This window comes from Grus americana, chromosome 13 (genome assembly GCF_028858705.1).
Source record: "Grus americana isolate bGruAme1 chromosome 13, bGruAme1.mat, whole genome shotgun sequence".
NCBI classification, from domain to species: Eukaryota; Metazoa; Chordata; class Aves; order Gruiformes; family Gruidae; genus Grus; species Grus americana.
This window is the reverse complement of record NC_072864.1, coordinates 13,312,501-13,328,328: the sequence shown is the minus strand read 5'-3', so window position 1 is coordinate 13,328,328 and position 15,828 is coordinate 13,312,501. Positions and strand designations below refer to the sequence as shown.

The window sequence follows — 15,828 nt, the reverse complement described above, 5'->3', positions numbered from 1 at the left end:
GACCCTTTTTTACAGTCGCTTGGTGACGTCAGCGTTATCTCCTTGGCTTAATCAGGGAATTGTTACGACTGTTTTGCACCATCGTTCAGGGGAAGAGGCAGGGTTATTGTGAGGCAGAATGATCTCACTCCAACAGGTAGAGATGATTTAAAAAGCAGCTGGGGAAATACAGGGAAACACTCCCAAGTCAGTTACTTTCAGCATAGACATGCCTGTTTGGGGTTGTCTTCCTGCCCAAGAAGCCATCCCAAAGAACAGTGCGATTAGCGGTGCTGCAGATGTGGGGTTTTGCTGCTTTAAAATGACAGTCTGAAAAAGAGCATATTTGCTCAATATTTTCTGACCTCGGGGTAGTTAGGATTATAGCAGTTGCAAAATCAAGCTGCTGATGTCGTAGCTGTGCGCAGCAACTGCTTACCACACCCTGTTCAGTCCGAACCCCCTTCATCGCAGTGCGAAAGCGTCAGAGGTGGTACGAGGTGGCTTCTAGAGTTAGCACCTCTGCTCTTGTGTTCATGACAGTGATCAGTTAATAAAGTTAAATGACAACAGCAGTAATATATCGTATCAGTAAAAGTGTGCACAGACCAGAACACCAAAGGATAAAGGAGATTCCTGGGTTTTAGTGTTTCATTTTTCTTGAGTTGTAATTAAATATATTTTTTCTGTCCTTAGTCTAAGTTTGTGTTGCGTTTCCTCATCTATCTTTTTCCACTTAATTCTGCAAGGAGTTTGCTGTTGTCTACCTTTTTGGAGACCACAAACACGAGGAGCGTTCTGAGCAACATTTGCTCTGTTTTTCCCACATCCACCTGCCTCCCAGCATCCCTGCCTCCTTCAGCTGTGTCTTCTACTCCGTCTAATTCCACTGAAATGGAGGCTTTCCCAACATTATCCTTTTCCTGGAAATTAATATTAAAAATAACTCATTGAAGCCACTTGTATCCAAGAATCGCTATGACTGTCTAAATTACGTCTTTTCTTTTTGCCACCAAGTCCATGTGTTATAGGGAGAGGAAAAATAAATCAGTTGGGTTGAGGGAAGAAAGGAGAGAAGACAGAAATTGGAGGTAGAAGGGATTAACAGCCAAGAATCTCAGTTATTAAAAACCAAAATAACTCTCCGTAATATTTTAACAAAAAAATTCTATGCTGACAGGTCTGTCATGAGTTAAAAACCCCAGTCCTTTCAGCAGTCAATTATGTTTGATAAAAGAAAGCTCTCTGGCATACTGGACTAAGCAATGGGAGTCAAGAGTTCTGGACTCTGTCCCTGGCCTCTTTACAGAGGATGAGCCATCTATTTAAGTCAAGATACATGGCGAGCTTTTTCCTAAATGAGATGTGGAAATGATCAGTTAGGGATGCTCATTTCTACAGTGCTGAAATTCTGAAAAATTCGGTTCCTTTCCGGCCTTGGACGCTGTTTGGGTGCACTGAAATTGAGCAAGTTACTTCTGAGTTTCTAACTGTTTGCATTTGCGTTACATCACGATGTTGGCCGTTTCTGTGCCCAGCAAAGAAACGTGCCGAAAGTGTCTTCCCCCCTCGCTGTGTTGATCGCAGTATGCTTTGGTGACCCACGATGCTGGGGAGGTTTACAGAACAGGGGGTGTGAGCGGGTGGGAATTACTGCTGGGGACGTTTTGGCAGCGTGCTGGGGGAAGGGGGGCGCTTGGCTCTGCCCAGGTGCGTAGTGCGGCCCTCCGTGCTTTTCGTGCCTGGGAGGACTTCTTCAGGTTGGTTTCTCTTCAAAATACTGAGCTAGAAGAATGGAGTTATTTACCTTTTCGTTACCTCTGTATTCTTTCCTCTCCTTTGTTCCCAGTTCGATGTCAGGAGAAGTAAAATAAGTGCAGTTGCATTATATAGGTACTTTGAGAGTATGGGCCGTTGCACACGCTCTCTTTCATGTGCAACAGGTTATGCAAGGTTAATCTTTCTTTTTGACCAACATTAAAACATTTACTTAGGCACGTAGTTTCTGTGTTGATGTCATCACAGGTAGCCCTTATGTTTAGTGATGCATTGTTTTGTCTGCTAACTCAATAGTATGCAATTTGGAGCATCCTTAATTATCCTGCAAACCATTTTGTGATAATGAAACTAAATATGGCGTAGACTTGGCTGACATCTCTGTGATATTATTTGGCATACCACATATTTCTGTTTCAAATATAAATTGGTTACTGCTTTTTCAAAATAGGTACTCTATTAATGAAATCTATACTTGAGACATCTTCCCCCCCCCATTGTTATAAGTATTCTCTTTTTCCTTGTTCTGTATGCAGATAGGGTTGGGTATGGCCTCTCTAATTTGACAGAAAATAGGCTAACCTTGTGGTCTTTGTTAAGTCCTAAAACTATAGTTGAGCATGCAGTGTCTTTCTATGTAACGAGGTCTTTTGTTGCACTAGAGAAAATTACTTAATGTGTTAGAGAGCTTTTTTTTAAAAGGTTTAACTGTAACGGTCTTTACCTAATAGACCTGGGATTGCGAGGAGGTGATTAATGTGAATTAAAGGATCTCTGTGACATAGGACTGAAGGACAGAAATACTTTGTTGTTGTTGTTGTGGCAATCCCACTTGTGCAATTTCATTTCTCCCCAAACCAGATGTCCAGCGTTTTGCATAAAGTTAAAGTCTAATTGGACCATATACTTCTTTTTGAACCTCTCTCTGTTCAGGGATGTTCTGTTTATGCGTTTTCATTGGGAATGTGTGTCTTTGTCCCTTGAAATCCATCTATTTATTGCAGTGACACCTACTGCTGAGAGAGCTGATCCGCAACAGGCTCGGTTGCTGTTAAACTTGGCCAACAAGCGGTTCGTGACTCAACCAGCAGATGTTTCTGTGGCTCGGGTCAAAGGGAACTTATGGACTCGGGTTTTTTTCCCTTAACTCCGAGCATTAAGTGCCAGGAAAGTCAAGGCTAGGTACAGAGAGTTGACCCGACCAGTAGCAGGAGGAGCTGAACTGGGGCCCCGAGGACCCGCAAAGGCCAAAGCATTAGTCTGGTGAGCCACCGTGCTGGCTACAGTCCAACGGTTTCAGACAACCGACTATCTGATTGCATGCCTGGATTTTAGTAATGATTTTACATACTTATTTGATGATTTGTATCCAAGCTTATGCTTCTGACAGGTGCCCTTGTGAACAAAATCTCGCCGGGCTATCGCATATGAATATTTCACAGTCAATCATGCTTTGATCTTTGGGACATATGTGCGTTTGACGTTACATTTAGTTGTGCACAAAATCTAAGTCTAAGCCTTGGTGAAATGAAAATAAAATCGTCAACCCAGCATTACAGTTTTGTATTTAAATTGTTTCCAACTATGATTTGAGTTCTGTGGTCTTAACTCTGCGTGCTTGATCTCTTTGTAATTGGTGTAGAGGGCCTGATCCTCCTGTCCTCACCCAGCCGAAATGCACCGCCTTTTATTTGGAACTTGCCTGTGTGAGGAGTGCGGGATTAATAGGGTCAACGTTTTGTACATTTTAATATTATATAATGAGTCTGAGCATTACAGACTTCCAGTGCGGTACAGCGTCCTCAGATGAGAATAGAAGATTCGGAGTTCATTTCGTGCTGTAAAAATGGCAAAAAGTGAAATCATAAATATGCTTTGCAAAGTCTTCCGAGCATTTTATTATTTTATTTGTACTGTGTGATACTAAAGTGGATCATTAAAAGCTTAATTTTAAGGTTTCTTCAATCTGCCATAGATGCCAGTTAGATTAATTAAAGCGAATGGTCAGATAGGAGCTATAGGAGATTGATCAAATTGGAGAGAGTTTAATCAGTTGTATACAGTCCAAATTACATGAAAATAACAAATTTACTTTTAAAAATGCTGTTTCTAAAGTGACAGAGGAGCTTTAGTTTAATGAAGCATTCCACAAATCAGGCTCCCATTTGAATTTTGGTATCACTCTTATCTTTACTTTTGTCATCAGAGCACTAGGGGGAAAAAAAAAGTAAAATGCGAATCAATGCTTATAAGCTAAAAAATAATGATCCCAGATGCAACCAATGCCTGGAAAAAAAGCAGGATTTTTTTTTTTTTTTTTAAATCTACTGAACTTTCAGTACCAATTATTTATCTTTCTCTTCTTTGGATCTGACTTCTTAAGTATATGCGAGTGAAATAGAATAAATAAGAAGGAAAACAGATTTTGCTAAGTCACATGCAAAGTAGCAATAAATCAAACGGCTTGTCTGCATTCTTCTAATCTTTCTATTCTAATCTGTGAGTGAGATTTATAAATGACCTCTCCTCTCCTCTCTGCTCGTCTTCCTAGATTGTGATCACAAACAGTTCACAGTCCGCCACTCCATGGGTGCTACCAACCAACGGCTGTTTGCTGATTTATCTCCTACTGATCAGCTCTCAGTCCAAAACGCTGCGCTAGCTAGAAACTGCCCTCCCACGTAACAGGTATTTTAGAAAGCAACTGTCCTCTCAGTCCAGAGCGAGAGCAGCACAGCCTCAGCAAACAATTTTCTGTCTGCTAATGACTTTTGAAACTTCAAAATCCCTCTGCTAACCCTTCTTTAAGACATAAAAACTGTTGTGGAATGAGTTGGCTCTGTTGTTACTAAAGGAGTACTTTGTTTTGGAATCAATAAGCAGCTTGTTTAAATATCAGCACTACAAAGCAGCTATAGTTTTGTCAGATGCCTCGCCTGGTCTTGCGGCGCTGGGTGCTGGATGATGGGTGTTCCGTGGGGCTCCGGGGCCCTGGGAGCCTGGCCGGCACTGCGGGCGCTGCTCCGCACGGCATCACCCCGTGCGTCGCACGTACTGCATTCGGGGCGCGCTTCGCCCCTGTTTTTAATACATAGAAGCCAAATATGCTTTGCAATGACTGCAAAACTTAAGTGTGGCAAAGCGACTAATAGTAATAACAAATTACTGAGTTGGCCTTAATAATATTTAAATAAAAACAAACAGATAGGACACATTACCTGTAGGCCAACTTTTTTTTTTTTTGAAGACATTCTGTTACACTCCAGAAACCATATATTTCCCTAATATAATTATATTATACCCCAAGGAGCAGGACACCTACTTAACCAAAAAAAAAAAAAAGGAAAACTCCAATGAACTCGATGCAGTTACTCTATTTTACATAAGTAAAATGAGAATAGAATCTGACCTAATGTTTATTTCATTTTATCAGATTGGATAATGCTGTCCTGGTGGCATTAAATACAGCTGATCTCTCCCCTCCCCTTCCATGCACACATGTTTTTGTTAAAATTTAACTATTTACATCTATGTCTCTTACTATTGCCTACAAATCAGTCAAAGAAGAGTAGGTCATCTGTCCTGCCCTACTGTTTATATATTAATCATCTGGCAAATAAACCGCTCGGTATCCTACCCACCTCAGTAATATTTGTGATGTAATTTGTTTGGATGCCCAAATGTCACCAGCGTTGATTGTAAGAGATGAAAAAAATGTACTTGCTCAGCACACCAAGCTCTGGGCTAAAATGTAAGCATGAAATCTCTGGTTTATTTTTGTAATAATGTTTACAGCTGTTTAATGACCCTGAAAGGGTTCAGTAGTCTGGTGTTCTGTATTTCTTAACAGGAGTGTATTATGCTTATAACAGCCTTAGTTAAACTGTTTCAGCTACAACAATAAGAACAATATTTAATAAAAATTCAATATATATTCTGAAGTTTCTCAGCGATACCTGTTCATGAGTTGCTAAGAACGGAAGCAGTCTGTATTGCAGTATTTAGAATTTGTCAGTGGAGCACGAGATAATGTAGATATACGTGAATTTTTCTAGCTGGAAAGATAAATACCAGGGCTATATTCTGAAAGCGTAAGTAACAGCGTGTGTAAGTCTAACTGCTCAGAGGATCAGGGCCAGAGCGAGCTTGTTGTTTAAACACGTGAGCTTGTAAAGCATTGCTTTGCTTACTGAACTGTAAATCTTTTAACTAACCTAATCTAAGCTATAATAACAGCGCGACAGTGTTTTTAAAATGACTGTTTTCTCTACAGCAGTGCGGAGGGAAATGCGTTGGGGCGTGTGTCCGGTAGGAGTGAACAGGTGTAAGGGAGAGCTGAATTTGGCCCGTCTGTTTACAAAGATAACAGGTGTATGTATGCACATACGTGTAGGTAGAGAGATAGGTGTGTGTCCGCATGTGTTCACGTGCGTGTAGGCATGTACTTATATTGAAACTTTTTTATTCTATTTGCTATCTTTTTTTTCCCTCTGTTTCCAGCAAAAGGAAGCCGAGCTTCTCATATTACATTAATGTAGTTGTGATGACAGGCACTTCTGGTGTCATAATAGGTTTTAAATTCCAGTAATCCATTTCAAATAGTTAAATAAAATCTGTGTCTTCAATTGAAATGGCTAAAGTCAGAACTTTCGTTATTGATATCACAGGAAATAGTCTTGAGGGCAAAAATGTGAGTGAAATCAAAATAACTATTAGTATCATCAAAGGGACTTGAAGGTCTCACTGCACCTTCATGTGGGAGATGAGAGAGTATTTTTATAATGTATGTATCCAGTTGTGAATTTCATAAGCTGAGCACCCCCCTCATAGAAGTAGGGATCTGCACACCCGACACAGTAAATGGCTGTCCTCTGATGCTTGGTGTGCTTCTTACTGAGGGGTGCTCCTGCCCCGTGCGGTATAGACCTGCTGCAGGATGCTCAGACCTGCCCCGTGCGGTATAGACCTGCTGCGGGATGCTCAGACCTGCCCCGTGCGGTATAGACCTGCCCCGTGCGGTATAGACCTGCTGCGGGATGCTCAGACCTGCCCCGTGCGGTATAGACCTGCCCCGTGCGGGATGCTCAGACCTGCCCCGTGCGGGATGCTCAGACCTGCCCCGTGCGGTATAGACCTGCCCCGTGCGGTATAGACCTGCTGCGGGATGCTCAGACCTGCCCTGTGCGGTATAGACCTGCCCCGTGCGGGATGCTCAGACCTGCCCTGTGCGGTATAGACCTGCCCCGTGCGGTATAGACCTGCTGCGGGATGCTCAGACCTGCCCCGTGCGGTATAGACCTGCTGGTCTGTAGCCTGTGTGCACGTGGCAGGGCGAGGATTGGGCTTTCCGGCCGGAGCAGCTCGCCTGGGCGAGAGCGGAGGGGTTTTTGGTTAGGAGGGGCAGCCCGAGAACAACTCCTGATACCAACATGCTCTGTACGGGGCCACGTCTTGGGGGTGCTGTCTTTACGAAACATTTGGGATAATTAAAGGTCAAAAATGCACTACATAAATTTCAACAAACATTTTGAATTTCTTAACAATCTCGATTTTGATTTGCAGTTGATCTTGTAAACATATGTTAACTCCAGAGAACATTGTGCTTCTGTTCCCAGTGCGAGTGATGGCAAAACGTTCTGTGTTTTCCCTGTAAGAGAGATCAGAACCATGAAAGTAATGTAATAGACTATATATTTAAAAATTGAAAGCTAGACATTTTCCCTCCCATGAAGCACCACAGCAGCACTTATAAACTGACATTTCCACATTTTTTATTTTTGAATACCTAGTGCTTTGGTTTGGGGAGGCAAGAAGGGCAGGCTATAATGAAGAAAGATGTTGTGAAAAATACTTATTTTGTCAAAACACTTGAAATTACAAACTGGTTATCTGTTAAAAGGTAAATTTCAATGAAGCCCATTCAGGTTGGTTTTTTGGTGTTTTTAGCGTTTGGTTGTTGGGGCAGAATGGATAAAGTAAAATCGCACTTCAGTCCCAGGAGGCACATAGTGGCACGTGGGCACGTCTGTGATGCAGAAGGACCCCTGCACCTCTCGGGTCCTGTGGAGAGCAGCCAGGCCCTGAGAGAGGGTCCTAGCTGCCGGGAAGGGCTGTGCAGTGACCACCATGATGCCAAGGTGGGCACCTTGACCTGAAGCAAGAGGCTCACTGGGGAATGGAAGCCCCTTACCCTACCTGGTGTAACCCTGTCTGGTCACAGAGCTAGACAGGGATGATGGATAAAGAGGGAGAGAATGGAATTGCTAATTTTTTTAGAGAAATTAGGCAAATTAGATTGGATTATCTAATTCATAGTGGAATGATGGATGATGAGGAGTTTTATTTCTTCTGTCTTGCATGTGGATACAAGATGAGATTTTGGTAGGTTTTGCTGTGAATGGGCTAAAGAATACCAGGAGTCTGATTTACATGAGGGCTGAACAGTAGCAGGGTCCCTGTGTTCCTAAATGCAATAGCTGGGAATTGCAGGAGGAGAAACTTCACATGGCAGCGCTTTGAATGCCATGGTTATACTTTGCAACGAAACCAGGTAGGAGTGAGGAAAAGAAGAGACAATTCAGAGCCAGAGGCAGGAACAGGACTACCAGAAGCTGGGGCAGGTGAGGGTGGGAATACAGTTTAAGTAAAAAACTGTAGCATCTTGAGATGGCAGTAGCTGGATCCTAGGAACTGGACAGCTGATCAGAGAATGCGGCATTCAGAGGTGGTTATTGCTCACTAAGTGGAGGCTTTGCTGACCTTTCTGCATATTTCATTAAAAATGTGTAAAATTTCCAATGCCAGAAGATCAGGCTCCCCAGACTTGATCCAAAATTATTAGTTTTTTAAATGAAAAATTATGGGTTGGGTCTTCCTCTTGATTTTTTTTTTCTCCTCGTCCTGTCTATATTCTACATTATATGTGTCTGTATGTTTGTGGGAGACAAATAGCAAAAAAAAAAAAAAATTAGAAAAAATTATCATGTTCCAACTACAACTGCTGTTGTTACTTTATTAAAGTTATCTTTGAAAAAGAGCCACAGAATAACTTAAAATCTCAACCACAACTCCCTCTCCCCTCCCCAATCCAAATAACCATACGTTTGAACTGATGCTTAGGGTTAAACATCAGAATTAATAAACTCCACTGGGATCTGTCAGCATTTCCAAACTTCGATAGAGCATAAAATGCTAAAATTAACTACCCAAACCTTCCTGACCATGTAAAGGCACCAGTTCCCATTGAGGTCAACTGAATAAATGAAATTTAGACTGCATTTTTCAGGCTGTTATAGAATAATGACAATTCACAGAGACTTTTCTAAACCTTTTTCAATATATGTGTGTCTGTACATGCAACGCATTTCTTCAGTTTTTATGTTCTTGTTTGCCAACATGCCTTGTTTAAGGATGGTGAGGAAAAATAACACCTGTGGTATGTGGAATCCAGACAGAAAGTAGATTTTGGTTTTGGGGTTTTTCTTGTGTTGTTTTTGAGGGGGTTATTTTGTTGCATGGTTGTGTGTTTTGGTTTTTTTGTTTTTTTTTTTAAGAAGTGCATAGGCAGATATTAAAAATATCAGTCAACTTCAGGCAATGGCAAGCCTAAGCACTACAACTCTCAAATGTTTAGCTAATACTTTTGAATATGAAATTTGGGTTGTTTCAAAATTTAAGCAAACTTTCAAAAATTTTAAAAAAATGTGTTTGTATGTACCCACATTTTGAATGACTCTGCATGGAAACCAAGAATTTTACTTGTTCACTGCATGGCCTTGGGTGAACACCTGGCTTGTCTATGTTCCCCTACCTTGGGAAACCAGACACTACAAACATGCAAGTTTTCTGCGCAGCAGACCACAATCATTCAAAATTAAACTTAGTTTAGTTGTAGTCCTATAGCTTATAGGTATAAGCCTTTTCCTTTTATATACTTGATCTCATTAATATGTTTATAAATAGTAACATTGACAACATTTAAGTAAGTAGTGGGTCCCCAACATGAAACATGAATCTGAGTACTGTTAAACTTTGAAAAAGACTTGCTTTACATCTGTGCAAAATTTTGTAGCTCATGTTAATCTTGAATACACATGAATATACACTTCCCCCTTTACTTACAAGATCTGCATTGTATTACAACCTCAGTCATCCTGTTGAGGACCAAATAGGTCTCCTCTTGGAGACCACCCATGGGGTTTTTTTAGGCCCTGATCTTGCAAATACTTAAGCATGTGTGGAACTTTGCTTTCAAGAATCACCCTTTGAAGTCTACTGGACTACTCCCATGAGCACAATTACATGCATTTTAAGCATGTACCAGATTTTGGCCTCAAATTGTCTAGTAAGTGGCCACTATGAAGCCGTATGAGAAATGGTGTCCACCTGGAGTGTGCCTGTAGCCTTTGTAGAAGGCATAGCAAGTAAATGCTTTTGGCTAAAGCCAAACAGAAAATTGACCAAATTAATTATTCAATAACGTATAGAATTCAGTAATTTTATTAGTGAATAAAGTGTCAAATCACTCCACTGAACAACACAGATCTTAATTATATCCTAATATAACGTTATGGCATCATATAGTTTGAGAGTTATTAATGTAAAACTTTATATTTTAAATAGAATTTTATAGATACATTATTTCTGTATAGAGTAGAGAAGTGGCAAGGATAGAAGATTATTGTGGACAATTATGCAGACCAGAAAAGAGCACTTGTGTTTAACAAACAGCTTTGAATTCTAATTTTCTGCAATGTACATAGTGTAGGTACAATTCATAGTCATTACTGTGTATTAAGAAAGTTATTAAAATTCTTAAACTTGTTGAAGCTTTCCACACCACCTTCCCTAGATTTTAATTGGTTTTATCTAGTTCCATAAGAGAGCTCTTTAAAACAAATCAAAGTGCCTTAAATCACATGTCTTACCCATCGAAGGACAGAGATATTCCTTCCATAATCTGGCAAGTTTTCCTAAGAACTGAAATCTGAAGGTTCTCAACGATGAATTAAAAGACTTGGCAGAAGATAATTTATGTGCCTTTTGATGGGCTCAGTTTCAAAATGACAAAATAACAATGTTTTGTAACAGAAGGGTTAATTCTTAATCTCAGAGGTTTACAAAGCTGCTAGTCGCAGTCTCCTTAAAATTTAATATACCTCGTTAATGCTTACTTGCAAACACTGAAGGATTTTTATGATTATAATCATGTGTTACAGCACCTAGTACTGTTTCTAAGCAGCATACTAATCAGCTTAATGAGATATTACTGCACTTTTTGTTGACTAAAGCAAAATCCCTTTTATTGTTCTAAAGCTTGTCCTTTACTTTATTTTTTCCCAAAACATTATCTTGTTTTATTGTACACCAGTAAATATCATACCATCGTTTTTTTGTCAAATCATAAAACTATCTTTCTCATTGTAGAATGTGTAATATATTGAATATGGTTAATGGAACTGAAAGTTACAAATGGATTTCTATTTTTGTTGTTTTTGTTTTTTTTTCCCCTGGCTTTTCTAATGGAAATGGGAGAGATGCATAACATTTATTTTTCTATAGATTTAGAAATGTAAACAGGTGCAATTTCACAGGAAGAAAGACAAGGGAGGTGGTAAAAGCCTTTGCCCCTTCCGTAATAATTAGATTTTGAAATTGTAGCATATTTTAAAATAGTAATTAATGGTTATTGGTAAACATGTGGAATGATGAAAGCACATGTATGATCAAAATTGTGCAGCACAGTTGGCATTTAATACACTTTTTATTGTTTTTACACTAATTCCTTTGCATTATTATGAGTAGGTAAAACATAAAATGCAAATTGTACGTCAGTGATTCAATGCTTGTAACTCTTTCACAGTCTGAATCTAAAATATCTTCTGATTTTCAGAGATGGAGGAAGCTAGTTTGTGCCTTGGTGTTTCTTCAGCTGTGCCAGAAGCTGATGCCCATCTCAACAGCACCATACTCAATGGGCAGTATTCAATGAGCCAGAAGCTGCACCAGATCACTTCCCAGCTCAGCCATGCCTTCCCGGAGCTCCAGAACAGGCAGAATCTGGAGGAGAAGGTGTCAGCGCCGCTAGAAGACAAAAGCCACATGTCCATAGCAAACCAGCCCATCAGCAGTCAGATGGCACTGTTGGCAAACCAGCTCAATAGAGAGGTTGATACCAGTTTGAACGGGCGCGTGGATCTGCAGCAGTTCTTAAATGGACAAAACCTAGGGATTATGTCTCAGATGAGCGATATAGAGGATGATGCCAGGAAAAACAGAAAGTACCCGTGTCCCCTCTGCGGGAAACGCTTTCGATTTAACAGCATCCTGTCGCTACACATGCGAACTCATACTGGAGAGAAACCATTTAAGTGTCCCTACTGTGACCACAGAGCAGCTCAGAAAGGCAACCTGAAGATACACCTGCGTACTCATAAGCTTGGAAACCTTGGCAAAGGTCGTGGAAGAGTCCGAGAAGAAAACAGACTTTTACATGAGCTGGAGGAGAGGGCAATTCTTCGGGACAAACAGATGAAGAGCAGCCTCTTGCAGCCACGACCTGATGTGAAAGCACAGCAGCACACCCAGCCGATGCCCCTTGCAAACTGTAACTTGTCTGTGCCAGCTAACCACAGCACACCTGATATTTCAAACCCCGTTCCCTCTCCAAAGCCAGTCAGTGTCCAGGAAGAAGTTGTCGCTCAGACAGCTGGGTTCAGATGCACGTTCTGCAAAGGCAAGTTTAAGAAGCGAGAAGAGCTGGACAGGCACATAAGGATTCTGCACAAGCCTTACAAGTGCACCCTGTGTGACTTTGCCGCCTCGCAGGAGGAGGAGCTGATCAGCCACGTGGAGAAGGCTCACATAACTGCGGAGTCAGCGCAGGGCCAGGGCTCCAACGGGAACGGGGAGCAATCCACCAACGAGTTTCGTTGCGAGGTGTGCGGCCAAGTGTTTAGCCAAGCCTGGTTCCTAAAAGGCCACATGAGAAAGCACAAGGATTCCTTTGAACACTGCTGTCAGATCTGCGGGAGGCGATTCAAAGAGCCTTGGTTTCTTAAAAATCACATGAAAGTTCACCTGAATAAGTTATCTGTAAAGAACAAATCTCCTAATGATCCCGAAGTACCTGTCTCCATCAGCAGCATGTCCCAGGAAGCTCACGCAAACTTATATTCAAGATACCTGTCATGTTTGCAGAGTGGCTTTCTTCCTCCCGACAAAGCAAGTTTAAGTGAACAAAATCAAATCTATAACAAAGGAGATATGCCCATGAAAGAGAAAGAAGTCTTGGGGAAGCTCCTTTCGCCCATTTCTGGCATTGGCCACAGTATTGCTGAAGGGGATAAACATTCTTTATTGGGCTGTCTCAATCTGGTGCCTCCTCTGAAATCCAGCTGTATAGAAAGGTTACAAGCTGCCGCCAAAGCGGCAGAGATGGATCCAGTAAACAGCTATCAGGCCTGGCAGCTTATGGCAAGGGGAATGGCCATGGAACATGGCTTTTTGTCTAAAGAGCAGCAGATACAGCGCAGCCATGAAGACACTTTGGCAAATGCTGGAGTTATGTTTGATAAGGAGAAGCGGGAGTATGTGTTAGTAGGAGCAGATGGCTCTAAGCAGAAAATGCCTGCTGATTTGGTTCACAGCACTAAAATGGGCAATCAGAGAGACTTGCCAAACAAACTAGACCCTTTAGAAGGCAGTAGAGATTTTTTGTCACATGGTATGAACCAGGGACTCGATTACAACTTACAAAGTCATGGAAACGTAAAAGAAAAGCCAACTGAATGCCCGGACTGCGGAAGGGTTTTTAGAACATACCACCAAGTGGTCGTTCACTCCAGGGTCCACAAAAGAGACAGGAAAGGAGAAGATGAAATCCTTCAAGGTAGTCTTGATGAGCGACGTGGGTCTGGAAGTGATCAAGAGTCTCAGTCTGTCAGCAGGTCGACAACACCAGGGTCCTCTAACATTACTGAAGAAAGCGGAGTAGGTGGGGGTCTCTCACAGACGGGGAGTGCCCAGGAGGACAGCCCACATCCTTCCTCACCCTCCTCTTCAGGTATGATAACTTCTCCTTCCCTCTCTGCACCGAAAGCTTCATAGCTATATTTGAAATCACAGCAGCAAAATAGGTTTTTTATACATTCTCTTGTTAGGTCGTTTCCTAGCAGTCCACAGGGACGTGATGGTGTATGCCAGAACATCTGTGTTTGGGTTCCTGCAATGCCTTCGAGGTTAATTCTCGGCTCACCCTTTTCTCCCCTCGCAGGGCTGGTTTCCTAGCCCTTCAGCTGTCACCTCCGCCACCCCACCAGCAGCAGCGTGCAGGGTCTGTACCGTCACCAATGGCGGTGTCGCTTCCAGGGCCTCTCCCTCCAGGTTTTGGAAGGTGGTTTTTTCCCTCCTCTTCTATTCATGGTGTCTCTCTTGCAGATCTTCCATGTCCTCCATGTAACAGGGTGAGGAAAGATGCCTTCTCTGAGCTATAGTTCAAAGAAATAGGATTAATAAACAGTGTGTTGGCTAACCTCTCTGATTGCCCTTATTCCCACAGCCGTATCAATTACTTAGCTGAGATATCTACTTGTACCTGGCCACTGGACTGATTAAAAAATACAAATTGCTAACTTTTTGCCAATCTTTTAACTTATGTGCAGGTTTTAACATGTATGAAGCCTTTTGCTTAATTCTCATTTATTTGAAAGTACAAGAAAAATAGAAATTGGACTGAAACGTTTTAATTGCATTGTATGTCATGTTAACTTGCTGTGTATAAAATAGCAAAGCAGATAATATTTCATTGGAGATGTCTATAAAATATTGAGCTTCCTGGTACAATTTTTAAAGTTACTAGCCTATGACTGCTGAAATAAAATCTCCAAGTAATAACAGGTAAGATTTCTGGCCTCATCTATATTTCCAAAGTCACTTACTAATGGATAGTAAATTGAAAGTTATATCTTCAGCCCTTTATAAAGAAAGCACCTCACTAATACTGTAATCATTCTGCAAGCCTAACAACAGAGGAAATCATGCCATAACAAATACTCTGTTACTAATGGCAACATTGATTTCTGCAATCAGCCATTAAGTCTAGAAAATGAAAGACAGTTTGAGGTACCTTAAGGCATTACATTGCCCACTGTTAAAGAGCTGGTAGCAGGCTGTTGAGGGTAATTCTTTTTAGTTTTTTTTTCTTTCCCCCAGTTTCGATAAATATTTTAGTATTGGAGGCAATTCAGTGTTACAGTTATTAAGTATATGCCAGTTTATTTTTGTTGTTCTTGTCATGCTCCAGTATACTCTACTTCTGAGGCCAAATTAATATAAAAATAAAGTGTTAGTTTGCTGGCTTATTACAAACCAGTAAAGAAATTGTTAAGACACATAAATCTGCACTCCACATTCCACAGATTCCTATAGTACTTAATGCTGTTGTTTAAATACCCATGAAACACACTGTCTACTCTTAGAGTCATAGCCTCGTTTACAATTTATTACTGGCGAGACACATTAGAAAATTCTATGTAGGAACAAGGGTAACAGGCGAGAGCTAATTTCATACTATATATAGTTGTTGAGATTGTTTTAAGAGGATTGAAAATATGTCAGGATGAAGAAGATTATTTTTCTAACTTTCACTTTTAAAAATCCTACCCATTGTGGGTGAGGGGGGCGGGGGGGAGAGAACGCTCCTCTCCAATATAGAAAGCGTCACTTTTGTTTTGCAATGCCATAGAGCAATCGGAAATAAAAGATCCTGAAATCGTTTAAATTCTGTCCATAGCCTTCCAGGGCTGTCAGGAAAAGTTTGGAAGAAAAGAGCCCCAGAGTTTTCTGAGTGAGGTTGAACTGTTAAGAGATTGAAGAGGATTCAAAACAATGCATGTGAAAGTTGGTGTGTTTTGAGTGCCCCGAAAACTTTAATTCCAAGTGTTCTGGTTCGTTAAATGTATTGTTGTGGGAAGTTTTCCCTGCCTTCAGAGGCAAAAGATAACACTGCAGTGTTGTTCTCTCTCTGGCCACTAATTTAAAATTATTTTTGACTTGAACTACAGTTTAAAACAT

General features: G+C 41.1%; 1 protein-coding gene across 6 annotated transcripts in view; it reads left to right on the top strand.

The window, feature by feature from the left end:
• ZNF536 (zinc finger protein 536) overlaps positions 1-15,828 on the top strand; it is a 228,724-nt gene that overhangs the window by 152,062 nt on the left and 60,834 nt on the right. For all 6 annotated transcript variants that reach the window (XM_054841049.1, XM_054841051.1, XM_054841050.1 and 3 more), the window contains one exon: positions 11,648-13,819. In XM_054841049.1, coding sequence (XP_054697024.1) covers positions 11,650-13,819 — 2,170 coding nt within the window. In that variant the 5' untranslated portion in view covers positions 11,648-11,649. The remainder of the gene's footprint in view (positions 1-11,647; positions 13,820-15,828) is intronic.